Source organism: Indicator indicator, chromosome 34 (genome assembly GCF_027791375.1).
Source record: "Indicator indicator isolate 239-I01 chromosome 34, UM_Iind_1.1, whole genome shotgun sequence".
NCBI classification, from domain to species: Eukaryota; Metazoa; Chordata; class Aves; order Piciformes; family Indicatoridae; genus Indicator; species Indicator indicator.
Window position 1 is genome coordinate 2,161,634 of NC_072043.1, and position 26,149 is coordinate 2,187,782.

Here is a 26,149-nt window from a genome sequence, read left to right on the forward strand (position 1 = left end):
GTTCGGCCGCTGGCCAAAAGCCCCCTCCCTGGCTGCTCCCCGCAGGGACCTATTTTGGGCAGGCATGAGGAAGGTCTTCATTCCCCAGCTTATAAATAGGCTGCTTCCTCAGCGGAGGGTCACCGCGTCCACACCGCAGCGCGGGGCTGGCAGCGGGGCGGGCAGGATGGGCACCCCGCAAGCCCCTTCCTGGCAGCGTGCGGCCAGCGGCTCCCCCAGCCGGGCGCCAGGGTCCCTGCCTCGCTCCGGGCGAGCCTGCTCCCACCGAGGTGGCTCCGGTTGCAAAGAGGCCTTCGCGCCCGGCAAAGCGTCGGTCCTCGCCGTCGAGCCGCGAGGAGCCAGGGCACCTGGAGGGGGTGGTCCCCGAGCACGCTGCCCTCCCGGAGGTCTGGGTTGGCACAGGGCCGTGTCGCCGCTGTGTGTCCCTCGCTACGGGATGCTGATGCTTCCATCTAGTGGCTGCTGTCCTTCCCTCCCGGTCCCCGGGCCGCGACCTCCCCGGGGCAGAACGGCGCTGGCCCCATTGGTACCCCTCGCTGCTCCGGCCAGCCCCAGCACCCAGTACCAGAGGGGTGCTAGCATCCAGGAGGCGGCGGGCGGGCACACGCAGCAAGCACACGCGTGGCTGAGGAGCTGTTTATTGAGGGTATGGCCAAGGAGCCCTTTATGGAGGGTGAAGGGGCAGGGGAAGGCAGCCGGCAGGCAGAGAGCAGGGTGACAGGAAGGGCAGCTGCCAGCCCTGGGACGTGCCAAGAGCGGGCACCTCGCCGTGCCAGCGGCCAGGCAGCCCACCTCGCTCTGCACATGGAGAGAAGCTGGCAGCATGGCCAGGGCATTGTGCCCGTGCCGGTGAGGCTAGGCTGCGTGCCCAGGTGGCTGTGGCAAGTAGCATACCACAACCAGGTTATTGCAGCTCCCTGGCGTGGGCATCTTGCTCCAGAGCCTGGCACCCAAGGTAATACTGAGCTCCTGTACAGGGCTGCTGAAGGGATGCTCCTCACCCCCCCCAGGGCAGCAGGGGGAGCACAGTCCTGCCCTTTGCCCAGTGGTAGGAGCAGAACAGGGCAAGGGTCCCAATGTCCCAGCTCCCCAGCACATGGCTGAAGGAAGGGGACACATCCCGGCCCTGCCCAGCACCGAGGGCAGGCTCAGGCAAAGACGGCAGAGTTTTGCCAGTAGGAGTAGACGAGGAAGCCGGTGAAGGTGCTGTCTGTCTTGACACTGGCATAGAAGCCAATGTAGTCCCCCACGCCCACCTGCACCCACACCTCATCCTCGGGCTCCAGGCGGACCAGGGCCCCCCCCGAGAGCGAGGTAGGCTTGGGCCAGTTCCCGTAGTACTGGAAGAAGGAGGCGACGGAGTGTCCGTTCTTCACGATGTCGAACTGCAGGCTGGCACGGTAGACGGTGGCATGCACGGCGAAGTAGTAGAGGCCTGGCACCTCGCAGGTGAACTTGCCGGTGGCGGGGTCGTAGTGGCCCTGCTCGTTGATGAGCACCACGTCGAAGCGGGTGGGCTGGTCGGGCTGCGGAGGGCTGCGCGACTCGGAGCGCTTGGCGCTGAACGCCGAGCGCGGAGCGACCGCACATGCGCCCTGCGCCCCCTTCTCGCCCTGCGCACCGTCCCTGCCGGGGCTGCCCACGTCCCCGCGGGCACCGGGGGCTCCTGGGGCGGGCAGCAAGGGCACAGGATTACCTCTAAGCCGCCGCCCACCGGCACGGCTCCCTGCCAACGTAGCTCCCCCCAGCCCCAATCCTCTCAGGGCTACCAGCTCCCAGAGAATGCGGTGGTGAATACCTGCCCTGGCCAGAGCTCTCTACCCGGGGAACAACACAAGGGCGAGGGGCATCCCCTCAGGGTGCCAGCTCCTAGGGGATGTGGGTGGTGAATGCCTGCCCTGGCTAGAGCTCTCTACCTGGGGAACAACCAAGGGCAAGGGGCACACGGTGAGTGGGCCTAGCAGCAAGAGGAAGTTGGAGAACACCCTGCAGGATGGGAGATACCCCAGCCCAGGAGCCAGGGCAGGGATGATGCAGCTGTGTTTTGGAGACAGCTTGGTGGGACCTCCTAAAGCAGGGAGGGGAAGAGAGGGGTGGCAGTAGGGTTGGGGAGAAACGAAGCTTTGCCAGTGCCAGGGAGCTGCTACCTGTTGCAGGAGCACAGGATCATCACAGGCAGGACCAAAGAGGTGGTGGTGGCATGAAAGGAGCACTTTTGCAGGATTCATTCCTGGTTTGGGGCTGTGCCAGCATCCAAGGCTTACCCCTTGGCATTAGGGGATTCCCCACAGCCAGGGTAGAGCAGGTCTCCCTCCCCAGCTGGGATGTCTCATTTCTTACCAGGAGGGCCCATCTCGCCCTTCTCCCCTGGCATTCCCATCGCCCCGTCCCGGCCGTCTCGTCCATCTCTGCCTGGCAGACCCTGACCCCCGTGCAGCCCTGGGGTCCCCGGGATGCCTGGCTGCCCTGAGCACAGCCCAGGGATCTTGTTGTCTTCGATCTGCCATGAGCTGGTGATGAGCCCGAGGAGGAAGAGGAGGAAGAGGTGCTTCATCTCATCTGCCATGGAGGGTCTGGAAGGAGGCAGAGAAGGGCAACAGCTCTGGGAAGCTTAGTGAAGGGGGCTGAGAAATGAGCTTGCAGTGCTCAGCAGGCAGGGCTGGGGAGTTCAGCAGGTGATTGTTCCTTCCTTCTTTCCCATTTGCCTTTTTGGCTGCTCCCTACAGCAAGACCTGGCCGCTAGCACCTGCTGCAGCATCCCGACCACTGGCAGTGCCCCACAGTGTCCTGCAGACCCCACTGGATGGCTGCTGGGGGTGCCAGGGCCAGGGGGCTGGTGAGAGTGTGGCATGTGTGGGAGGCAGGAGCTCCATGGTCGTGGCTGGGGGCTGATTGGGGTGGGAGCTGCCACACTGGCAGCATGGGCAGCTGTGGAGGTGTATGGGGTGCTGGCAGGGGTGTCAGCTGGAGGGCAGCATGTGAGCTGCAAGCAGTGTGAGGAGTGGGGTTGTGGCATCTGGGCAGTGTGTGGTGGGGGTGGCAGCTGGGGGCACATGGGGCTGTGTCCTGGCCCAGCCCTTGGCAGCATCCCTGCTGCCGGCAGCTCCCCTGCTACCGGCAGCTCCCCTGCTACTGGCAGCTCTGCTCCGCGCCCGGCCAGCTCCCTGGGGCACGGCTACAGCATCCCTGGCCACGCCAGACCACCCTGCTGCCGGGGACCACTCTGCTGACCCCCAGCTCTTCCTTCATCAGCCCGGCGAGAGCAGAGCCCTGTGACCCACGCTGGCCCCCTCCCTGTGGCCTTGCCTTGGGAAAGCTGCTCGCTCTCTTCCCCCTTCTGGATGCCGATGGCTGCAACAAAGAGGAAAAGGAGGAGGAAAGTGTCTCTCCCCCGCCCCGGCGCCAGAGCCAGGACCCCAGCGCGTCCCAGCTGCTGGGCAGCGTTAGTTAGCCCCACTCACTGCGGTCCCACGGCTCCTGCTCCAGCACCTCGCTGCTCTCCGCCGTGGAAGGGCTGCAGCTCTTCCCGACCACTTCACTCTGACGAAGGCCCTAGGAAAAGCAGCCTCTCCACTCCCCCCCCCCTCCTCCTCACGTCTCTCCTCCCAAACTCCAAAGGAAATCAAGGGCCTTGGGAGCCAAAAGCTACAAGACAAGGGGAAAAAGAAAAATAATCCCATGGTGTCAGAAATGCTGCAAGCAGGGGGAAGGGAGAGCAAGACAAACAGCCTGGAGAAGGGAGAGGAGGCTGAACACGTCTCATCTGGGCAGCAGGAAGGGAAATGAGAGAAAACAGGCAGCAGATTGAAAGTGGAGCAAGGGGAAGGCCAAGGGAGAGAAACTCAGCTAAGGCGGGCAGGGCTGGAGCAGCAGAAGGAAGAGGGAGTTTTTGGGGTGTGCAGGTCTGACAGCCTTTGGGGTGTCCCCCGCAGCAGAGCTGAGGCAAGAGGGGTGGCAGGACACACACAGGCTGACAATGGCAGCCCTGGGAGCACCCGCAGGGAGGTGCAGGAGCCAGGCAGTGGGAGCTGGGGCAAGGTCTGGGGGCAGTGCGTGGGGCTGAGCAGGCAGGGATGTGCCAGGCAGAAGCAAGCAGGTGGAAATGCAGCACCACGGCCATGCCACGAAGCAGGGCTAGCCCTAGGGGACCCAGAGCATGTGGCAGAGCTTTTGAAGGCACTCCCAGCCTGCCTTTAACTTGTTCCAGCACCGAGTGCATCCAAGGGACATAGCCACTGAGCAGCAGGGCAGTCCTCTGGCTGGGGATGTCCCCACGCTCTGCAGCCAGCTAGCAGCAGCTGGGTCATGCAGGGAGAGAAGGAGCAGAGAGGGCTTAAGGCCCCAGAGCAGAGGCAGCTGGATGGGAATGGCAGCACTGTGCTGGCTGCAAGGCAGGGTGGTGTCTTGCTCCTAGTCACACCAGTTGTGCCACACAGGCACTGCTGGCTCTCTCCTCCCTGTGCCCATGCCCACAGCAGCTTGGATGACATTGCAGGCTGAGCCTTCCTGCCTCGGGCACCAGGCTGGGTGCTGGCAGGGAGCCTCCTGGCTCCCCTCTCCAAAAGGTGTGAAGGAGTTGTTGGTTTTGGCCATCTGGGAGCTGCTTTGTGGCTACAGGGTGCTACCAGGCCTGGAGCCTTCAGGGTGGCATGAAGCCAGCTCAGCCAGCAGGGCCACAGCCCTTGCTGGGTTAGGATCCCCTCCTTGCACAATGGGGCTGCCAGCCTGACCGCCCCTCCAAGATCCATCCACCTCCCTGGGGCCCTGCAGCACATCAAGGACACAGCCAGCAGCCTGCTACCCCTGCGCACAGCAGCCTACCCTGTGCCACACCATTCCTGCTCAGACTTCCCTCTAGATTCCCTCCCGTGGGCTCAGTTTCCCCTAGGATCCAGCAGGAGCCACACACAGACCCTGCCCAAATGAGCAACCTACTCCACTGGGTTTCTCAGCTGCTCACACTGTTTATTCTCTTGGCTTTGGGGCTGTTGTGCTAACTGCAGCCCTGGGCTGCTCTTCTGCCTGCAGCCTGGCTCACCTCATGCCAGCATTGCTCCAGTTGGGCGACATTAACCCTTCCCCTACCAGGCTAGCAGCCACCTGAGGGCTGCAGGAAAGAGGTCTTGCACAGCCTGAAAAGGCTGAATTGAGCTGGGAACCATGCACAGCCCAATTCTCACACACCTGGGGTTGGCTGAAGATGGGGAGGCAGTGCCCAGTCCTCTTGCCACCATCCTGTTGCTTGACAGGAGGACTTTGCACAGTATCCCCAGCACAGCTCCAACCTGTGGGCACAGCCTCTCCAGCACAAACCTTTCCCTGCAGCAGGGCTGGGAAGGGGCACCTGCTCTCTAGGCACTTGGCTCTGTGGGCAAGCCCATGGCATTCAGGCACTGAGCTGAGTGCTGAGCCAAAGGCATGACCCCAGGGCAGGCAAGGAGCCAGGCAACAGGGTGCTGCTGAGGGGGGAGGGTACCCCAGCAGTGGGGGATTTGCAACAGGAGGAGATGGGAGGGACGTTTGGGGCGGGAGGTGGCTGCTTCAGCCTCTTCTCCTCTTCTGTTGCCAGGTCAGGGCTGGAAGCACTCGATGGGGTCGTTGGAGTCGGGCAGGATGTTGCAGTTGATGGGCCAGAGGATGCCAAGGAGCCCCAGGGACTGCTGGCAGCGCAGCTCAGCAGCCAGGCAGACAGCTCGGCAGGGCTGCAGGACGCCCCCGTCTGGGGTGCACTTGGGCACGAAGAGGCTGCAGATGAGCAGCCGGAGGTGCTGGTAGCAGGCGAGCTCCATCAGCGTCTGCGGGGAGGTGGCAGTGAGTGCACCACAGCCTGCAGCGCTGCAGGCAGCTCCCCTGCAGCCCTCCTGCAGCTCACCTGGTAGTCCTGCAGCACCTCAGCAGCTCCCTCTTGGTCTGGGATGGCCAGCCAGATGTTGGGGAAGGAGGTGTCATTGTAGCCCAGCCCCAGGCACATCTCCACTTCCACAGGCTCACAGACAGACCCTGCCATGGGGTGAGCTGCTTCACTTCTCACAGCAGCAGTGATGCCCACCAGGTGGGCAGATGTGGGTCATGGGCCAGCTGCCAGGGTGTCTCCTGGGCCAGGTGGGTTTGTGGGGGCAGGCTGAGCACTACATAGAGCACCCAGGGGTGGCACTCACCAAAGGCTGGGTAGGAGACCCCAGTGCAGTTGAGCTCATCGGTGCCATCGGGACAGTCGTGCCAGCCGTCACACACAGACTCCAGTGCCCGGCACTCCCCATTCCCACAGGAGAACTCTGCAGGGCTGCAGGTCTCTGTAAGACAACAGGGACCAGTTCCGCAGGGCCTGGGCTCAGGCATGGGCAGAGAGCCACCTGGGCATGGCTGGGAGTCAGCCTGTTGCCATGGTGACCACCCCTGTCTCTGCTCTTCTTGGCCTCAGCTTGGTGGGTAGTTGCAGGGCACTGCCACCTTGCAGCCATAGTCAATAGGTGGCCATTGCTGGCCCAGCTTAGTGGGAGCCTAAATTCCCAGCCCTCAGGTGATGGATCACACCTGTGTGCAGCTGAGCTCTTCCAGCCCACATTCCCAGGGCTGGGATTATGAAGTAACTCAGGTGAGAAGGGACACCAGGGGCCTGTAGCTCAACCTCCTCCTCCAAGCAGGGTCAGATATAGGGTGAGAGCAGTTTTTTTTCCAGGGCTTTATCCAGTCTGGCCCTGAAGACCCCCAAGGACAGTGGCTACACAGCGCCAGCCCCTCTGGCCAGCCTGTGCCCCTGCCTGGCTACCTACTCTCTGTGGCATTGTGAGCTTGGTAGGTGGCAAAGAAGCCTTCGTCTGCTACTCCCTCATCTGCCACGAAGAGAACGGTCATGACGTGGCGTGAGGAGGTCAGCGTGGGTGGCACCTGGTGGCCACAGAACCTGCCAAGAGGGTGGGGCAAGAGATGGGCTCAGAGTGGGCAGTGTGGTCAAACATCCCAAATCTCCCCCAAATCTCTTACTCGGTAGGGTCCTCCTCACCAGCCTGCCCCGTGCCTCAGTTTCTCCAGCTGAGCCACAGGAGCCCAGGGCGCTCAGGCTGGTGCAGCAAGCTTAGGAGTGTGCCTCTACCTGCCCAGGAGGCTGGCAGCCCCTGTGCCCATGCTGTCGTGCACCTCCACGAAGTCAAAGCTGCAGTCCTCGTGTGACTCCAGGCTGAAGTTGTGGAAGTGGAGGTCGATGACATGGCCCACGGGCACTGAGATCTGCCAGAGGCACAGCTGCAGGGCAAGAGGCAGCCAGGGATGGTTGTGACGCCAGGCAGGGGCACCCCCAGCTCTCCCCAGTGGGAGGCTGCCTTCCTTTGTGCCACCATCACCCTCCTCCCACCTCCATCCCCCCAGAATCCCTTCTCTTACCTGCTGGTGTGGGTATGGGTGGGGATGATTTGGGGTGGAGAAGTGTCCCTCCAGGGCTGTCAGTGGCCCCCCGCACTCTGGAGGGACACACAGACACACACACGTGCCCCTGTGGGGCCCCTGCCCCCATCCCTTCACCTTGGCTCCCCACTTCCCTGTCCCTGCCTCCCACCGGCTGGCTGTGGGCTGCAGGGGAGGCTATGGCCCAACCTTTGTGTTTCAGGCTGCAGTTGGCCTCATCACTCCTGTCTGCACAGTCGTGGAAGCCATCACAGATGAAGCCCAGGGGGAGGCAGAGCCCTTGGTCACACAGGTGCTCGTCCCAGGCACAGCTCTCTGCAGTGAAGCCAAGATGGACAGGTTGGCAATGGCATCCCATGGGCACCCTGCCCTGCCCCGGTGCCCTGGGCATTACTGGAGTCCCCTCGGTGCTCTCCTACTGCCTGCCCATAGGCAGGGGCCCTGGCAGTGCCCAGGGGTGGGGATGCTCACTCTCACTGGGAGGCACAGCACGGTAGTGGGCACTGAAGCCTGAGGCCCCCACGCTGCTGTCTGAGACAAAGGTGACCCTCAGGTGGTTGGAGTTGGTGTTGAAGGTCGGGGGGACCACGTTGCCACAAAACCTGGGGGCACAGCAAGGGATGACACTGCTTGCCCCTGGAGATGCTGCCCCCTCCTCCCTGCACTGCCACAGTCCCTGGGGGTGAGGGGCACTACCTGGCTGGGCCCCCCCGAGCTGGGGCAGAGCCTGGATCACCAGCCCCCAGCTCGTCGTAGAGCTCCACGTGGTCGAAGAGGCAGGAGGCAGTGCCCTCCACGCTGAAGGTCTCCATCTTCAGCTGGATGGCAAGGCCAGGACCCACCTCGATGTGCCAGATGCAGAGGGTGTGGGGTGGGTAGGGACTGGGGTAGTTGGGAGAGCTGAAGGAGCCCTCGGGGCCCCGCAGCGTCCCACCACAAGCTGCATGGGGCAACAGCATGGGCATGAGCTGGTGCTGCAGGGCACCACCTTCATAGTGCACCATCTCACATTGGCCTTACCTGGTGCTGCTGTGCCAGCTGTGGGCAGCCAGCTCCGGGTTGGGGTAGCAGCTGTTTTGGGGTCCAGGAAGTCCCTTCGGGTGGGTGCTGCAGTGGTGGTGGTGGTGCCACGGGCAGGCAGGGCTGCAGCTGGGGCACTGGGTGGCTGGGGGGACGTCAGCTCTGTGCTCAGGGAAGAGCAGGGACAGCTCAGCCCCGGCAGGGAGAAATGGCTGCAGCGTGGGGAAGGGGCTTAGGAAGCTCACCCAGCCCCATGTCCTGTGCTCCTTCCCTACCCAAGGTCTGTGCAGGTCCCAACATAACTCTCACAGGTCCCAGTGACCATCCCAGGCTGGTGGAGATCCCCCTTGCTTCTCTGCATGGGGCCACTCTGCTCCCCGAGGTGGGGAGAGGTCCCTGGAGTGGACCCTGGGAGCTCCTGTGTGGGCTGGGCCCTTGCTGTCCCCCTCTGAGCCAGCTCTGTGTCCCTCAGCCCATGGCCACAGCCCACCTGGCAGCCCCCCGTGCTCAGGCACTCACGGTGGATGATGATGCCCAGCAGGAGGGTGATGAGGAAGAGGAGGACAGCGCTCATCAGAGCCACACAGAGCCAAGTGAACTTGCAGTCAGCACGGTACTGCCAGCCTGCCTGCCCCCACAGCTGCTGGCCTGTGGGAGGGGGAGGAGGGCAGGCAGAGCCTGGCTGCTGTTAGCCATCCCCCACCCTGCCACCTCCCCACACGGCTGGCAGAGCCCTGGCTGGGCACGTTCCAACCTCTTGTCCCCGAGGTGCTAATGAGTCCCCAAAGAAGCCCCAGAGCTCTTCAGGGACCTTGCCTCACCACCCAGCTCCCAGAGAAGTGGCTGCCCCTCGTGGCCCCCCATGGAAAGGGGCATGGGTACAAACCCCCGGGTGGGTACCAAGGCCATCCTGGGGTGATGTGTGGCTGGCTCTGTCCTTGTCTGGCAGGTGCTCAGTGCTTGGTGCTGCCTGGGGCTCCTCACCCTCGAAGACAGGGTTGCAGAACTCGGTCTGCAGGGGAGTGAGCACAGGTAGCACCAGGGGAAGCACGCTGCAGGCAGCTGCAGGTGGCTGGATGGGGAACCCAGGGCAGCACCCACACCCCCAGCCCTACCTTGCTGTGGTCCAGCTCCTCAGAGCACAGAGTGATTTCGGTGAAGTCTTTCATGGTGAGGGGCAGCATCCAGTGCAGCCTGGCTAGAAGCCTCCTGGGCACACTCTGCTCCCCAGCAGAGCAGCCTGCCCCACCAACTGCTCCTCCCCAGCTGTCCCCATTGGCCCTAGGGCAGAGTGGGGACACCTGCTCCACACACCAAGGCAGAGGCAGTGCCAGCTGTGCCTACCCGTGCTGCCCCAGGGCTGGACCCTGCAGAGCCCCGAGGGCCATGCCTGATGTGCAGGGAGTGCTGGGAGCCCCAGGAGCTCCGCAGTCCCCTCTGCAGGCCCCTGCCCCTCACCCTGTTAATCCAGCTCAGCTGAGGATGCCGAGGTCAGGCTCTGGCACGGAGAACCAGCTTCTTAAAGGGGAAGGTTTGCATGCACCCAGCTTGCTGGGAGCACATCCTGCTGGGCACCCTGCTCTTGGGGGCATGGAGGTACCACTGCTTTGCCTGGTGCCTCTGAGCTCCCCACCAGCACAGGGTGGCACTGAAGGGGTTGTGCTGGGGAGCCCAGGCTGAGCATGTCCCTCCTGTCCTGGGTGCCTGAGCCCTGCCACCACCATTCACAGAGTCACAGATTGCATCAGGTTGGAAGGGACCCTCCAAGGGCATCTTGTCCAGCCCCCCTGCAGGCAGCAGGGACACCTCCAACTAGATCAGGCTGCCCAGGGCCTCATCAAGGCTGATCTTGAATGTCTTCAGAGACACATCCCTGGGCAGCCTGTTCCAATGCTTCACCACTCTTAGTGTAAAGAAATTGAGAGTGGTAAAATTCCCACTGCCCCTTAATGCCTCGGTGCCCGTCTCCATCCCTAAGCAGAGGAGAAAGGGAGCATTGTTCAGGGGCTTTGGGGAAAGAGCTTGGGCTCTGGGGAGCTCTGCAGGGCTGAAGTAGGTGGAAAGGCAACTGCTGGAGGAGAGGGACAGCCACTTGTGCCCACGTCTCCCTTACTTCAGGCAAGCCCAGGGACATGGTGATAGAAGGAGAGGAAATGGCCTGGAATTGTGCCAGGGGAGGGTTAGGTTGGAGAGGAGGAAAAATTTCTTTGCTGCAAGAGTGGTCAGGGATCGGCACCAGGGAGCTGGTGGTCAGCAATTCTTGGAGGTGGCCATGTGGCCATGGCACTTGGGGACAGGGTTTGATGGCCATGGTGGTGTTGGGTCAGTGGTTGGACTGGATGATCTCAAAGGACTTTTCTCTGGTTCTCTGAGTGCTCCTGGGCCTCTGCAGCCACACACAGGCAGGCTGCTCTGGCACTGCTGGAGCCACAGTCCCTCACCTGCCCACCCAGAGACAAGCACACGGACAGAAGGCTCTGTTCAAGCTAAAATTTATTCCTGCATGAGTCTCCCTCGTATGAGACCCTTCCTGCCCATCTTGCTTACACAGTAAACAAGGCACCTGCCAGGCAGCAACTGCCCCAGTCCGGTACCTGCCGTGGGCAGTGCCTCCAGCTGGACCTGCCCTCCCCTGAGGCCTGCTGGGATGCCCTGGGCTGGGCAAGATGCCAGAGAGTGCTCAGTCTGTGCCCACAGGGCCAGCGAGGGCAGAGCAGGTCGGGCTGCTGGGTTGGGTGTCGCTGCCTTGCGGGCTGGGATTGCTCTGGGTCAGGCCCAACTCTCCTCCCGCTGCACCTCAGGCAAGGCAGGGTGGGAGGAGAATAAATTAGAGAAAAGGCTAAAAAGGCCACTGGCGTTTGCTAGCTGGAGGGCAGAGCAGCAGGGCAGATGGGGGCACGAGCCCCTGGGCACCCAAGGGGGCTCCTGGTTGTAGGGAGAAGAACGTCCCAGCTGCAGATGGTCCCAGAAAGCCACTGTCCTCCCCTCCCTTTCCTCTCCCCTGTGCAGCAGCCATGGCCTCCCGCTCCCCGAAGTGGTTTAAGGCACCGTTGTATGAGGAGGCAGGCAAAAACCCACCCGAAGCACCCCCAGCACGAGTCCCTGGAGAGCCAGGAGGCAGCAGGGTGCTCCAGGCTGAGCAAAGTCCACTGTAAATACATAGAAATTAGACAAAGTATTTTCCTTCCTCCTGTCTGTGAGTCTGGGCCTGAACTCAGGCTGCTTTGAGGAGTGTGCATGGGGCAGCTGGTGGAAATGTGCTGCCTGAGGTGAGATGGAGGCAACTGAAGGGCCAGGGTCCTTTGCCAGGAGGTTCAGATGTGCTAGGAAGAGGCCAGGAGCAGTGTGAGAATCCTCTGGGATGACCAAGCAGAATGGGATTGCCAAGAGGCCAGGAAGGATGCAGGAGGCTCTCCTGGGTCCCCAGCTACCCCAGGGGAGCAGAGGTCCTGGCTGATCAATGGGGCAGGCAGCCCCATGCCTGCAGAATCCCTTGCTCAGGTTTTTTTATTACACACCAATGGGGGAAAAAAAAAGAAAAGAAAAGAAAAAGAGAAAGCCCAAAACAACAAAAACCCCTCAAACAACTCCTCCCAAAATAAAGAAATGAACACATACTCTGAGGTAAAGAGCAAATGCCAGTGACCAAGAGGTGCCTGAGCTGCCTGGACCCTGCCCTGCTGTAGGCTGACCTCAGGCTGGAGCTGGGGTGTCCTCGCTGGGGGGCTGCTCCTGGCTGCCTCCAGCCTCCTGCTGGAGCCACGTTGAGGTCTTGCCTCTTCACCTCCCTCTCGCAGCTGAGGGGCCAATGGCTGAAACCTGGAGGGGCTGTCTCTGAGGGGTGGCACAGATGGTCCCCAGGGAGGCAGGGCTGGCTACATGCGGGAGGACGGACTGGCCAGCTCGTAGAAGAGCAGGTAGGCATCGCTGCTGCGGATGTGGCTGGATGACATGGGCGTCACCCTGTGGAGAAGGGGAGATGTGCTGTCAGCGATGGGCGTGAGGTACCCGAATGCCCTGGGCAGGGGTCCCTGCCTGCCCCCAGCCCCCGGCCAGCCTTGCGGCTGTGCAGCCTCACCGGGAGTCGTTGAAGCTGTGCCACTCGCTGGAGACAGGACTCTTGCAGTAGGCAGTGTAGTGCCCCCCCATGGTGGTGCCCGAGTGGTTGGAGACAGCATAGAGGTTATAAACAGCGTGATCTGTGGAGGGAGCAAGGGGCAAGCTCAGCTGCTGCCCCCCAGCGTGCCAGCACAGAGCTAGGGCCAGCAGGGATTAGCACCCTGGGTGTCTGTGGCTCCCATGCCCCGCTCCCTCTGCCTCCCACCACAGGCTGCAGCAGCCTTGGGGGGGGCATGAGGGACCCAGCTGGGGGCCACCCAGAGCCCAGGACTGGGCAGGAGCAGCGCAGGGCCTGACACTCACTGCAGCTCTGTGAGGCAAACTCCCGGAGGTCCAGGTCCTTCAGCTGGAAGTTGACGAAGGTGGTGAGCTTGCTGCTTCGTATCCTGGCTTCTGAGAAGCGCTTCAGGTCTGGGGGGGGGGTCATGTCAAGGAGCCAAGGGACAAAGGGGAACCCACGAGGAACTGCCTGGCCCCCATCCCCCTCCTTCCTTCCAGCACACCCTGGCCCCAGCCCCTTCCGGAAGGATACGAAGCACCAGAATCTTGGGGAACTTCTGGATGCTGAATTTCTTTGTGCACCTCGTCCTGGCTTTGCAGCGACAGCATGTCTGGGGAGGCAAAGCAGGAGAGTGAGGGCAGAGGCTAACCCCATCATGCACCAAGCCCATAGCCCTGCCAGTGCAGGCACGGAGGGAAAGGGCCCCATCCTGCACCAGGGCAAGGCCACCACTCGGTACCGGTTTCTCGTCGCCGTCCAGCACATCCTCTTTGGTGAAGAGCCGCAGGCAGTCCATCAGGGTCACCTCACCGTAGCTCTTCTGTGGGAGCACAGCACGAGTCAGGGACAGGCTGTGTGGGGCAGGGTGCCAGGGGCTGGAGGGGACTTTACCTTGGGGATGGGCAAGGACAGGTCCCAGAAGGGGTCAAAGGCTGTAGAGCAATAGCCGCACTCACTGCAGGTCAGTGAACTCTTCAGCTGCCCAACAAAGAGGTCTGGTGTGGAAGGGCCAAAACAGGGTGAGAGCTCTGGTTCCCAGCCCCAATCCCAGTCCAACCCTTCCTGTTGCCCCCACTCCCCTGCTCACCACTAATGCGGCTGTCCTCCCTCTCCTGGTACCTCCTCCACATCTGGCGACTCTTCTCCTCGTCACTGCAAGAGATGGGGGCACAGAGTGATACTGTGCATGGCCTGGGGGACACACACCAGCCCCTGTGACCCAGCCCAGAGGGATCTGCCTGGTGACTGTCCCTGGGTCAGGCTTGCATCCCCTGCCTCTGCCCCAGGCAGCACTCACGGGAGGTGGTCCAGGGGGTCGGTGCTGGCCCGCGGCCGCACCAGCACACGGTTCACCTCGCTGTGCAGCCCGTCGAGGAGGAACCGCAGGAACTCCTGTGCGTCCTGCTGGCTGCAAGACACAAGGTGTGGCCAGTGAGTGGGGACAAGGACTCAGCTCCCCCCTCCCCCCCCCCCCACTGGGCACCCCTTACTTGTAGCCGACGAAGCGGGGGGCGTACCGCTGGATCTGCGTCTTGAACTCAGAGGGGCTCACACTGTCGTTGGGGGATGAGGTCCAGAGCAGCTGAATCAGCTTTGCAAACTCTGTGAGCAGAGAGGCAGGACAGCATCACTGTTGGCCCCTGCCAGTTCTGGTGGTGTGGCATTGCTGTGCCCCCTCCAGAGAATCATAGAATTGTCAGGATTGGAAGGGACCTCAAGGGTCATTCCAGTTCCAACCCCCCTGCCGTGGGCAGGGACACCTCACACTGGGTCAGGCTGCTCAGAGCCACATCCAGCCTGGCCTTAAAAACCTCCAGGGATGAGGCTTCCATCATCCCACTTCTAGCAGCCCACTCTGGGGTCCCCATGGCTGGCTCTGTCCTTTCTGGAGAGAGAATTCCAATCCTCCCCCTGGCTGGGGACCCACAGCACAGCGCCTGCCCCGGCAAGGTTGGGGAGAAGCAGCAAGCTTTGAATGGGGGTTCCCCGGGACAGGAGGTGGCTCAGGGGAACAAGGAGGTGCTGCAGGGACGCCCCAGAGGGAGCAGTGGTACCTGAGATGAGCGCGGTGCGCATGCGGCTGTTGTTGTTGAGGTCCCGCAGGTACTGGTTCTGCAGGCAGTAATCTCGCAGCTCCTTGGTGTTGCTCAGGCACTGCAGAATGGAGTTCATGAAGCACTGGGGGAGGCAGAAAAGAAAACCATGGCAACGGGAGGCAGAGGGAGGCAAGGCGGTGGCAGGGGGACACCTGAGGTGGGTGGGCAGAGGACGGGGACGGAGCAGTGCAGAGCATGGCAGGGCCTTCCTCCACCGGCACCACTGGGAGCAGGGTGCAGGGAGCTGCCAGGGCAGGAGCAAGAGTACTGGGGGCAAGGGGAAGGGACAGGGTTGCCTGCTGCTCCACGGATGTGCCCACAGAAGGGCACAGTGTGAGCTGGGGTCACACACCCAGGTGCCCAGTTAAGCACTCACCGTGTTGCCGAGATTTCGCAAGCCCGTCAGCCCCTGCACCGCCTTGGAGCTCTGCAGAGAGAGGGAACAGAGCTCAAACAGTGCCCAGCACAGGCTGGTGCTGTGGGCAGCCCAGCGAGGCCATGGTGGTGCCATGGGCATCCACGTGGAGCAGATCCTTAAGTGCAAGCAGAGGCCCTGTCCATCTGTGAGCACCACAGGCAGAGCCAGCACCATGGCTGCTTCCTGCACACAGGACCATGGCTGAGGACCTGGTGGGAGGCCACAACTGGCCTGCCCCATCCTGCTTGCCAGGCTGTTGCTGCTCAGCTCCCTGGTCCAGGACGTTGCACAGGGCTCAAAGTCCTCCCTGTCTGGCAGCACTGCTGCCCCATGCCCTGGGCTGTGGGCCTGGCTAGCTGCCCCTGCTGCCTCCCCTTGCTAGCCCTGTGCCCTGGGAAGCTGGCTGGTAGCAGTACCCCATGTCTGCCCCACAGCTGCTGGAGGTGCACAGTGTGCCACTGCTCCCTGCCTTGTCCACATCGAGCGTCCCCTCCAGGACACCCTGCACAAGCACAGCCCAGACTTTGGCATGGTTGGTTTGCAGGATAAAGTCCACCTGGGAAAATGCAAGCCCAGCCCCACAGCAGTCAGCCCAGGGGCTGGGACTGCATGCCCAGCGATGCCCTCTCAGGCACTCACTGACATGGATGTCTTGTGCCTGTGCCACAGGGCTCTGCCCTGTGCTCAGGTGAGTTCTGAGCTGGGCAGGCTGACACCAAGTAGAGATGGGCACGGGTAGCTGGGTGCTGGCATGAGGAGGCATCACCACACTTTGCTGGAGAGACCGAGAGCATGGAAGGGTCTGGAGGGTCCACAGCTTTGCCCACCCCTCTGCCAGCATGGAGGAGCAGATGCTGCTGGGAATGAGTGGTGGGAGCCCAGGGGTCCTGCTCCCAGCCCTGCATGTGAGCCCCACGCAGAAGGGAGCTGTGGGGCAAACCTCCCTGAAGCACAGCCCAGAGGAGGACAGGGCTTGTGGGGTCAGGCTGCTGATCTTGCCCCTCCAGCACGGCCAGGAAAGATCCTCAGGCAAACACCCGCGCTGCCCACCAGGGGTGTGAGGAGGGGGAGGAGAAGAGGAGGGGGCCCAGCAGCTCTGAAATAGCAGCAGCTGGTGTGTGTGTGGGAGGTGCTGCGCACCCAGCCCTGACAGCAGCCCAAAATAACCCAGATCCAGTTACACGTGCTCCTTCAGCGGCTGTGCAGGCATCACCCACCGCAGGGGATGCCAGCATCAATGGGCACTCGGCCACCCTCTGTGGGTGCCTGCGGCTCTACTAGACAGACCGGGTACCCTCTCTGCCATGCCAGTGCCCCCACAGTGTCCAGCCCACAGGGCTGTCCCAGCCACGGGCTGCCGGGGGGGTGGCTGTGCAAAGTGCCAGGAAACTCCCCCCCGCCCCACATATCCCCAGACAGGGACCTCCAGGCCAGGGGGTGCCAGCAGGATATGGCAGGTCAGTGCCACACTGGAGCTGGAAGAGCTGGCCTGGCTGTGGTGGTCCCTGAGCGGGCAGGGCTGAGCGGGCAGTGCCGAGCAGGCAGTGCAGAGCAGGCAGCGCCGAGCAGGCAGCAGGAGGTAGATCTGTGCCCCAGCAGCCTGTATCCCTTGGAGGGGCTGACCCCTAGAGGGCTTCTTCCTGGTGCCGCCATGCCTATGGCAGGGAAGGTCATGGTGCCAGGGGAGGTAGCAGCAACTCCTGCGAGCTGCTCCAGCCATCTCCTACCAGGATGCTGCTCATCCAGTTGACCTAGTTGGGCAGCACCCATCATGTGCCAGGAGGGACCAGAATGTCCCACCAGTGTAGGTGCAATCCTCCTCATGGACCTGGCATTTGCTCACTGCCTGGCCAGACCAGCTGGCACCTGGGCTACCTTCCCAGGGGCTGAGGCAACCCCATAAGAGGGCTTGGGCTGGGTTGGGGACCCCACCAGCTGCCCTCATACTGTGGCACAGGCATGTGTGCACTGAGGTCTTATTTCCCCTGCTGGTTTTCTATCCCTTGAGTGACTCAACTCCAGCTAATCCTCCTCGTCCACCCAGGGCTTTATCTAGGACACAGCTCTGCTCAGAAGCAGCGAAGGAGAGCTGGAGCTGGCTCACGCAGCGGCGGCTGGGGACTCCCTGGGGCTGCACTGCAGGAGGGGGACAGGGTTCAGGATGGAGTAGGGGACGAGCTCTGGACCATCCTGTCCCAGCCCATCCAGGTCCACACACCGAGTGCCTGTCTGGGCAGCAGGAGAATCGGAGCAGCCAACCTTACATAAGTGCCCAGATCCTGCCCTCCCTGCTGCTTCCCTCTGCCATCCCCGCAGGGGGAGATCTGCCCCCAGCACTGTTCCTCTGGCGACAGCTGAGCTCAGCCCAGTGACCCTGGCCGGGGGAGCAGCGTGTCCAGAGCCCCTTCCTGGCAGTAGAGAGGCTGGGCACATGGGGGCTTGGCCAAGGTCACCGGAGGGGCAGGTCTGGAAGCGGGACCCATGCGTCCCGACACGTGCTGCCACCTGCTCCCTGCCCTCCCGCAGGGTACCCCAGCCCCGCGCCGGCCGGCACTGGCACCCACCCCTGGCACCTCATCCTCCCCCAAGGGGAATGCCGCGGGGGTACCGACGCTCCCTGGCAAGGGCAGGGGCCGCCCCCTCCCCACACCCCCTTCTCTGCCCGCACGCCGGATGGCAGGAGCTGCGAGCAGCCGCAGGGCTCCTACCTTGGTCTTGTTGAGGACCAGCCCAACGAAGGTGGAGACCAGGAGGGACCCTGGCATGGAGTTGCGGGGACGCAGGTCCTTGTGAAGGTCGGGGAGCGCGGGGGGCTCCTCGGGCAGCGTCACCGTGTACGAGTCCCTCATGGTGGCCCTAGCGGGCACGGCGGCACAGCCGGGGCCAGCCGCGCACGGGGGAGGTAGCGGGGGGCGCCGGGCGGGCACCCCTCGCCTGGGGCCAGCTGCGCTGTGGGGCTCGGGGTCAGGCGCCCAGCCCGGCCGGAGCTCCGCCGTGCCCGGGCAGGCAATGGCAGAGCCGGTGCCGGCTGCGGGGCTGACGGCACCTGAGCAGCTCTGACATCAAATGGGTGGAGAGGCGGCGGCCGGGCTCCGTGACGGCCCAGCCCCCGCCGCACCGCGTGGTACAGCCGCGCCGGGAGCCAAGGGGGCCCGCGAGGGGCGGCCGTGCCCGGGGGCCAGGCTGCTGGCACGCCGAGCCCGGGGTCCTGGCGTTGCGGGTCTCTGGGCAGCTGTGGGCAGCTGTGGGCGGCTCTGAGGTGCCTTGCACCCGACATCGGCACCATGCTGGCATCAGTGGGGCAATAGGGCACTTCGGGTGAGGTGGCAGCTGGGGAAGCACCTGCTCCTCCGGGGCTCCCTCACGTTCCCGGGCACGCTGTGCTGCCAGCATGCTGCTGACCCGAGAGCTGGGTGGCAGAGAGTGGGTCTGCCCCATCCTGGGTGTCAGTTGCCAGAACTCGCTGGTTCTAAACCCGGAACACTCCCACAGCATGTGGGGTGCACAGAGAGCCTGTACCCAGCGAGGGGCTGAGGGCTGGCTGAGAGGGTTGTGGAGCTCCCCGGGCAAAATCCCTTCCCTGCAGGGCCAGTGCCAGCCCCCCAGGCAGTGCCATTCTGGGGGAAGTGAGCAACAGCACACAGCATATACACCCACCCCTCTCTGGGGGATGCACTGGCACTGAGCTCAGAGGGTATTTCAGGCTTTGCTTCCTTCTATGGGGAAAAACTTCCCCCAAATCCAGTTTGGACCAAATCTGGCCTGTCCCCTCTGAGTGCTAGGGAAACTGAGGCACGGAGAGAGCAGGGCTCCAGCGCTTCTCCTGCAGCAAGGGCAGGTGAGGAGGCTGGCAGGGAGCCCGGGTGTCTTGCGCTCCAGTCCTGCGCCTCCCTCTGCTTCACCCCTCTGACCGCAGCGGGGCGAGCAGCGGAGGCTTGCAGTTACTGTGCGCGCCCAGGTGTCCTACCGCCCGCTCAGGGAAATTTCCATGGGTGACCGAGACAGGGAAGTGCAGTCAGGCTGCTGCTCTGAGAACAGCCAGAGCCTGCAGCCTCACCGAAGGGGCTGGAGGCACCAAGCAGAGGCTGTTTTCCTCCCATGCCAGCCCCCTTCGCCAGCAGCCTCCCCCCCAGCCAGACCCAGTGGCTGCTGTTTGAATCCTGATCGCTGCAGATGCAGCCTCCTTGTCCGCGGTGCGAGCTCGGCACAGCCAGTGGAGGGGCTGACTGGGGAAGGGAGGGGGTGGGGAAGAGGGAGGGAGACTATTTTTGGCACCAGCAAAAATATCTGAGGAGGCATCTTGCAGCGTTATTCATCTGCAGGGCCAGGGCTTTTTGCATCACAGCAGGATGCCTGTCGTAATCCTGGCATCTCTGTGTGTATATATACACAGAGCCCACGGTGTGTACAGCGTACACACACACGGGCACACGACCTGCCCATCGGGGTGCACTTCCCACCAGCCTCACACAGATGGCATTGGTGCCCCTGCAACACCCTCCTGCAGCCCCCGCAGGTCCCAGCCTGGGCCCTGGAGCTGGCTGTGGCTGTACACAGCTGCCAGGCTGCTCCTCACCTCGCCCTGCAGCCCAGGGGGTGGCCTGGGGGACAAGGTTTGACCAGGTGCAGAGTCAGCCCCAGGCACCGTGCAGGATGCTGGTGCAGCACTCTGCCTGGAGATGCACTGTGCCAGCAGAGCCTGTTCAACAGCGAGAGGGGTGGCACTGAACACATCCTGCACTGAACCTTGTGCCCTGGTAACATTGGGTGCCCTGGGCCAAGGATCAAATTCCTCTCCAGTCAGAGGGCACACAGGCTCTTGGGGTAAGGCTGGGGCAGGAGAGGGAAGGGGAGCCCTGGCATGATGGCATTATTCAGAGGCAGGTCTCTGCCCTCAGCTGACCTCTCTGCTGCAGTGACCTTCTGCCACATGCAGAGGTTGCCACATAGGCTGTTGGTACCTTGAAGGCAGGCAGAGCCAGGGCTGGCTGCAAGCCAGAGTCATCAGCTGCTCAGGAGGGGACTGTGGAGAGCTGCTGGCAATTTTGTGGGTGGCTTTGGCCTTCTGACCCTATGTTCACCCAGGGTGGTTAATGGGGTGGCACAGCTCCGGTCCTGCTCCCTCCCAGCCTGCCTTACTGGGAGCTGGCATGGCTGTGCATGGAGCTGGCAGCTGACAGCCACTCACTGCAGCTCCATGTGCCTGCCCTTGCCCTGCAGGACAGCGAACTGAGGTGCCAGGGTTGGTATGGGTAGGCAGAAATGGGAGCACCCTTCCCTCCTGGCTTCAAACCCTTCTGGATGATGGTTTCTGTGCTGCAGAGGTAGGAGCTGGCTGGGAAAGAAGGGATGGGAGGAGACACTGAGCCAGCCCTGCCATGCCCTGGCTCTGGCAGTAGTGGGTGCTGCTGGCAACAGTGGGTGCTGTTGGCACTGCCCTCGGGGCTGGGCAATGGGGCAGAACCGATGGCAGCGCTGAGGCTGTGACATGCTCTTGTTTCCGGCGCCTGGCATGGCCGCAGGCACCCAGGTCTGGTTTATGATCAGTACTTTTTCTTCCCAGCTTGGGAAAAGGAGGAAAAAGTGCATATGAGTGGAAAATAGCAGATGTGCCAAGGCACCAAGGAAACCTAAGCCAATTTCACTGATCCATCTTCCCTGCCTGCCCTGGCATGGGTGCCTGACCCAGCACCCTGTGCCAGTGTGCCCTGCTCACCTTTGCCACTGGAAAGCCCCTGGTTGCATTTGCAGGCAGACCACAAGGCTGCAGCTTGGGTACAGCATAGTCCCTGCTGCCCCATGGCCATCCCATTGCACCCACACTGGAGTGGTGTGTGGGCACCTAGGGCAGGAGTCCCCTCCCCTAGCAGTGGTGATGAGGGCTTCAGTGAGTGCCCATGGCTGGTGGTGGCTGCCTTGGTCCCCTCTGCCAGGGCCTTGAGTGGGAGGGAGAAGCAGGAATTCCCTTCTCCTAACCCAGGCCTTCTGTCCTGCTCCCTCACTCCAGGGCTGGCGGCCAGGTACCAGATGGGTTGGGCACAAAGGGTCCCACACCAGGGCAGGGTACTGCTGGTGCTGCTCATGGCGCAGCTGGTTCTGGGGTGGAGGGCACTGAGGAAGGGGCAGGTGAGATGCTGCTCCCACGCCTGGGAGGTCAAATGGGCATTTAAAATCCAGGTGAGTGCCAGGGAGAGGGATAAAGGGAGACAGCATTGCCACGAATGGGACAGGTGGCTCCAGAGGGACAGGGGAGAGCTTTCCTGCTGAGCCCCAGCTTTGGGCACATGGTGAGCAGAAGCAGACACCTCTCCTCCCTACCCCATGCCTCCATCTCTGCCTCCCTAGTCTCAGGGCATGGACCAGACCTCCAGGCTGCTCCTACAGCCCAGTTCCCAGGCAGCTGAGTACAGAGAGGCATGTGGGAACACTGGCTGGAAAGGGAAAGAGCTTCCTTTGCTGCTCACAGGGATGCAGAAAAGAATCCCCCAGGCCTTAGCCTCCCCTTTTTGTCAGGCAATGGTGGGACAGAGCTGCAGGGATGCAAAGGGCACCTCAGACCCTGTGCCCGGGCAGACCAACCTCCACCATGGGTGAATGAAGTGACTGAATGGAGAGCAGGAGACAACACAGGAGAGCCTGGCCAGATCTTGGAAGGAAACCTGAGTGGAAAATTACCAGGCTGCTCCCCTGCACACCAGAGCTGGGCTCTGTGTGCTGCCTGCTCCCGGCCCGGGCTGAGGCTCTGGGGGTGGTGCGGCACCGACTGGTACCTGAGTGCCTGCCACCTCCTGGGATGCTGTACAGAGCAGCTGCTGCCATGGAGAAACTGCTGCTTCCCTGGGCTGTCACAGCCCATGCTGTGGTTGGGCCATAGGGCCCCAAGATGGCAGCAAGAGACTGTGCCAGGGATGAGGCATCACAGGGCACCAGCAAAAAGCCTGACCAGCAGCTGGGCACTGAGTCACTCTGCCAGCACCAGCCAAACTGGCATTCCTAGCTGGGTGTCTCCAGCAAGGTGAGTGCCCAGTGTGCTCATGTCACCTTTTCTAGATGGGCAGCCCAAAACCCTCCTCAGACCCACACCAGCCTGGAGCAGGGGGTGTGGGCACAGGCAGCTGTTTAGGGACACAGTGCCCAGAGTGCACCCACGCAGGGAAGACTGAGTTTGCCTGCGTGTGCCATCACCTGCTGGCACACATGCATGCAGAAAGGTGCAGCACACACACTCCTGCCAGCATGTGGGCACACAGGGAACTGTGTGAGCTGTGCTGCCAGCAGTGAGGAGCACAGCCCCTCAGAGGGCACCCTGTTGCCTGCATGCAGTTCTCTCAGCAGCTCTGGCCCAGGACTGCTGTGCCAGTGAGGGCAGCAGGAAAGGGGCATCAGCAGCCCTGCATGGCACAGGTGCTGAAACTGAGGCAGAGAGCAGCACACCGAGATTTCCACACACAAGTGCTCAGCACAAGTGGGCACAGACCACCCTAACCCCATCCCTAGCTAGCACCGCCTACCGTGGGGTCCCGGGTGGGCATCTCACAGTAGCTGTCATTCCTCTGGCTGGCACAGTGGGTGTCTGAGGGTGGCATGGCAGAGCCGAGGGTGGTCTGTGAGGAGCTGAGAGGCCCCGTGGGGCAGCTGCCATGGCTGCTTTTCCTCCCGTGACCCTCCAGGTAGCCACGGACGTAGTCGGAGTGGGTGGCAGCCTGGTAGAGATCCTGCAGGGCACCGAGCTCCTGGCGGCTCCGGGTACCGAGGGTGCCAGGAGGGGCTGGGTAGCTGCTGTCCGAGGCGTGCAGCCCTGCAAACTCCCGTGTCAAGTCCGAGTGGCTGATGGATTTGTGACGGCTGAGAGGTGCTGTTGGGGGCAGGTAGCCTGGGGGGCTGCCAGGGGCACCGGTGAAGGGGTAGCCTGCCCCCCCACTCAGCCTGGCAGCAGAGGGCCGCGGCTGGGTGTGGAGGTAGGTGGGGCTCAGGCGGATGCTGGAGTCGGGGTACAGGGGCAGCTGCCTGCTGTCGTAGGCACTGGCTGGGGACAGCCCCACGTGGTGGTACCGGGACGGGGGCAGGTAGCTGCTTTTGAAGCCGATTTTGCTGCTGTCTGCATAGGCTGTGGCCAAGGTGGATCCGTAGGAGCTGTAGGAGCTGTAGCCGCCGGGGACCTTGTTGTAGGTGGTCTCCACGTAGCGGGAAGAGTCCACATAGCGCTTCAGGGTGGAGGAGAGCTGGGACATGCTGCAGACTGGGACTCAGGGGGCTCTCCAGCAGGCATCAACTGCAAGAGAAGAGCCCAAGGGTCAGCACAACAGAGCACTCACCACTAGCAACCACCCTGTAGCTCGCTGGCTCCTGCCTTGCCCGGACACCCTGAGAAGGGCAGACAGGCAACAGCGGAACCTAGGGGATGAAGGGTGAAGAGGAGGCTATGGGATGCAGGGTGGTCATTGGTCCTGCCACTTGCCAGCCCTCCTGGAGAGCCTGGGACAGCAGGGAGCAGTTGGCACTGCCACCCATATGCTTTTGGGCACCTCATACCACAAAAGGGAGCCCTAGAGCCTAGCCAAAGGCAGCCAGCATCCACACTCACCAAAGACTGCAGCAGTCACCTCTGCCCCAGCCTTGGCAACCCTGCCCCACTGTCCTGGGGCTGTCCTGCTCTTGGGGTTGGAGATGTATCTGTAGTGCTCCTCCCTGCCTGCCAGGCAGACCCAGCCTGTAGGGGTGGGCAGCCCAGCACTTGATGCCCACAGGGAGCTGGTGGCCTCTGCCCCCACACAGGGCAGGAGAGCAGCATACAGAGGACAGGCACAGAGGCACCCTGAGCACCCATGATGCCAGCCTAGAGCCAAGACAGGGCAATGTGGCAGGCAGTAGGGCAAGCAGGGCCTGCCCATAGCCAGAGGAAAGTTTGCTCTTGGCACCCACACTGGCAGGCTAGTGGCTGTTCACTTACCTGTCCTGGGGCTGTGGTTGGCACCAGAGTGGGCAGGAGCCCAGCCAAGCTCCTCTGTCCTGGCACTGCTGGTGCTCAGCTCACTGGGTGCCTGGCATCCCTTCCTTGGCAGGACAGTGGCTCATATGGCTCCAAGAGTCTTTGGTCACCCAGGAGATGACCCTGATTAAAAGGCTTTTCCCAGCCCATCCTGGGCGGGCTCTGGCCCAGCTCCAAGCCAGGAGGAGACAGAGACAGTGCCTGGCCTGGCTCTGGCACGGGCCTGGCAGCACACAGGGCACATCAGGACTGGGATGGGCACCTCCTCCCTGGCAGGAGGAGCCACCTCAACATCCCTCCCTGCCTGACTCTGGAGGGGATCCAGGCTCCTGCTCAGAGCCCAGGAGACCCTGGACATGCCTGCCCCCACCGGGACCCCCTACCCAGGGCAGCTGATAACAGCCCTCTGCAAATGTCACCCTGGGGACAGGAGTCCCCCTGAGGCTCCTTGCTGCGGGCACGGTGGCTGTGCTCCGCCTCCTCCACACCGAAGCGATGTCCCTGAAACCCGAGAGGTGGGAGGGAGGTAGCCATGCATCGAGGACGAGCCCCCTTGGCTCCCCGGTGAGGTCGCTGCAGTGTCACCTTCCCGAGCCGCCCCTATCCGTCTAAGGCTGACTTGGAAATGCCCTCGGACTGCTTTGAGGAGATGGTGTTGAGAAGAACCATCCAGTCCCCACGACCTCTTGGCCAGCAGCCCAAGCTTCCTGGCCAGCCAGCTGCATCCCAGTTGCTGTTGTTATTGCCCAGGGAGCAACCATCTCCCAGCGGAGAGGAAACTATTTACAAGCAAGAGCAAGGTGGGGCACAGAGACCTGCTGGGGAATGGAGGCTGAGGGGTGAATAATCTGCTCCCAGGCAAGGACTCCACGAAACATCTGACTCTTCCCAACGGCTCTGGGCTGCCCCTGCGTCCTCATGCCCCTAACCAGCTGAAATCAGCTGGGCTCAGGACGGGCACCTCAGTGCTGGGACAGTCCCACACCATCACCCAGAGCCAGCGGTGTCCCTGCCCTCCTGCTGTGCCATGTCAGCACCAGCAGTAGCTCCCCATGGGTGAGCACAGGGCACCTGTCTCCTAAGGAGAGCCCCCAGGTAGGGAGCAGGAGGGCAGCAGGTGCTGGCTGGCAGCAGGACAGGTGTCCTCAGGGCAGCATGAGTCCTGGGGATGTGGAGGGAGGTGGGACCCGCGAGGAGGAACCTGCCCCAGACACAGCAGCTGAGCCTTTGGCGCTGTGGGAAGAGAGGTCTTACCATGGAGGACTGTCACATCTGCTAGGACCACCTGTGCTTCAGAGCCCCCATGTCACATCCGAGAGGACCCCAGGGCTTCAGGAGAGCAGAACGAGTCGGGAGCCAGAGGAGCTGAGGGGGTGTGAGAAAACCTCGGTTCCTCCCATCGCTTCCTGGCCTGCCTGGCCCCTCCCTGCCTGTAATAGTGCTGAGCTTTCCTGCTGCCTGCAAAGCCCTGGGGCTGGCATGGCTGAGTCAGGTCTCCTGCACCCTCATCATCCTCCTGGGGTGTCAGGGGAAGCTGAGGCACAGGAATGTCCGGTCCCCCATCACGTGTCCAGGCAGCCGCCAGCACCAGGGACCCTGGAGCTGGGGGCACTGTGGGGCTGCCCTGGCTGTCAGGGAGTCCTGCCTGGGCCCCCACTTCTGGCAGCCTTCCTGATGGGTCTGGGAAGCTCAGCCCAAAGCTGGGAGACAAACCTGGAGGCAGAGGGCAAGAGACCCTGCTCCTTTTCTAGCTGTTGTCCCCTGCTGGAGCTCTCCTGCCCATGTCCTGGTGGCAGCTGTCCCTCTTGGTGGCCGTGGAGCCCCAGGGCAGGCTCAGCTTACACAGCACTGGCTCCATCCAAGGTGTTACAGCACAGCTGCTTCTCATTACACAGGCTGGGAGCTGTGTCCCCTGTTCCCTGAGACACAATGTCCCAGCCTGGAGGTTATGTAGGAACTCCCAACCTTCCACAGCAGTGGAGGCAGAGAGCAGTGAGTGCTGTGTGAAGCACCTTGCCTAATCTAGCCTCCAAGAGTTTTGGGGCAGAGGGGCTCTGCCTCCACCAGACAGAGCCAGATGGGTGTGACAGCCTCCTGCCCATTCT

General features: G+C 62.7%; 3 protein-coding genes across 4 annotated transcripts; all 3 read right to left on the bottom strand.

Annotated features, from left to right (window-relative positions):
- Positions 1–1,148: 1,148 nt before the first annotated feature.
- Positions 1,149–2,566, bottom strand: C1QTNF5 (C1q and TNF related 5). Its single transcript, XM_054395696.1, has 2 exons — positions 2,341–2,566; positions 1,149–1,666 (listed from the first exon to the last, which is right to left on the bottom strand). Exons 1-2 carry the CDS (start codon positions 2,564–2,566, stop codon positions 1,149–1,151), a joined length of 744 nt encoding a protein of 247 aa, XP_054251671.1.
- A 3,004-nt stretch (positions 2,567–5,570) lies between these two features.
- MFRP (membrane frizzled-related protein) lies at positions 5,571–9,590 on the bottom strand. Its single transcript, XM_054395698.1, has 13 exons — positions 9,537–9,590; positions 9,322–9,433; positions 8,941–9,069; positions 8,422–8,583; positions 8,098–8,341; positions 7,873–8,003; positions 7,591–7,716; positions 7,381–7,457; positions 7,094–7,242; positions 6,774–6,904; positions 6,159–6,293; positions 5,873–6,000; positions 5,571–5,795 (listed from the first exon to the last, which is right to left on the bottom strand). Exons 1-13 carry the CDS (start codon positions 9,588–9,590, stop codon positions 5,571–5,573), a joined length of 1,803 nt encoding a protein of 600 aa, XP_054251673.1.
- A 2,706-nt stretch (positions 9,591–12,296) lies between these two features.
- USP2 (ubiquitin specific peptidase 2) lies at positions 12,297–23,286 on the bottom strand. 2 transcript variants are annotated; one of them, XM_054395631.1, is made up of 12 exons: positions 22,567–23,286; positions 15,014–15,064; positions 14,596–14,719; positions 14,032–14,143; positions 13,839–13,949; positions 13,629–13,693; positions 13,433–13,536; positions 13,281–13,361; positions 13,073–13,151; positions 12,844–12,951; positions 12,500–12,620; positions 12,297–12,384 (listed from the first exon to the last, which is right to left on the bottom strand). In XM_054395631.1, the coding sequence occupies exons 1-12, from the start codon at positions 23,284–23,286 to the stop codon at positions 12,297–12,299; spliced, it is 1,764 nt and encodes a 587-aa protein (XP_054251606.1). The 2 variants fall into 2 exon arrangements, with proteins under 2 accessions (XP_054251606.1, XP_054251607.1); XM_054395632.1 differs by lacking the exon at positions 22,567–23,286 and adding an exon at positions 17,764–17,904.
- Between the last annotated feature and the right edge of the window lie 2,863 nt (positions 23,287–26,149).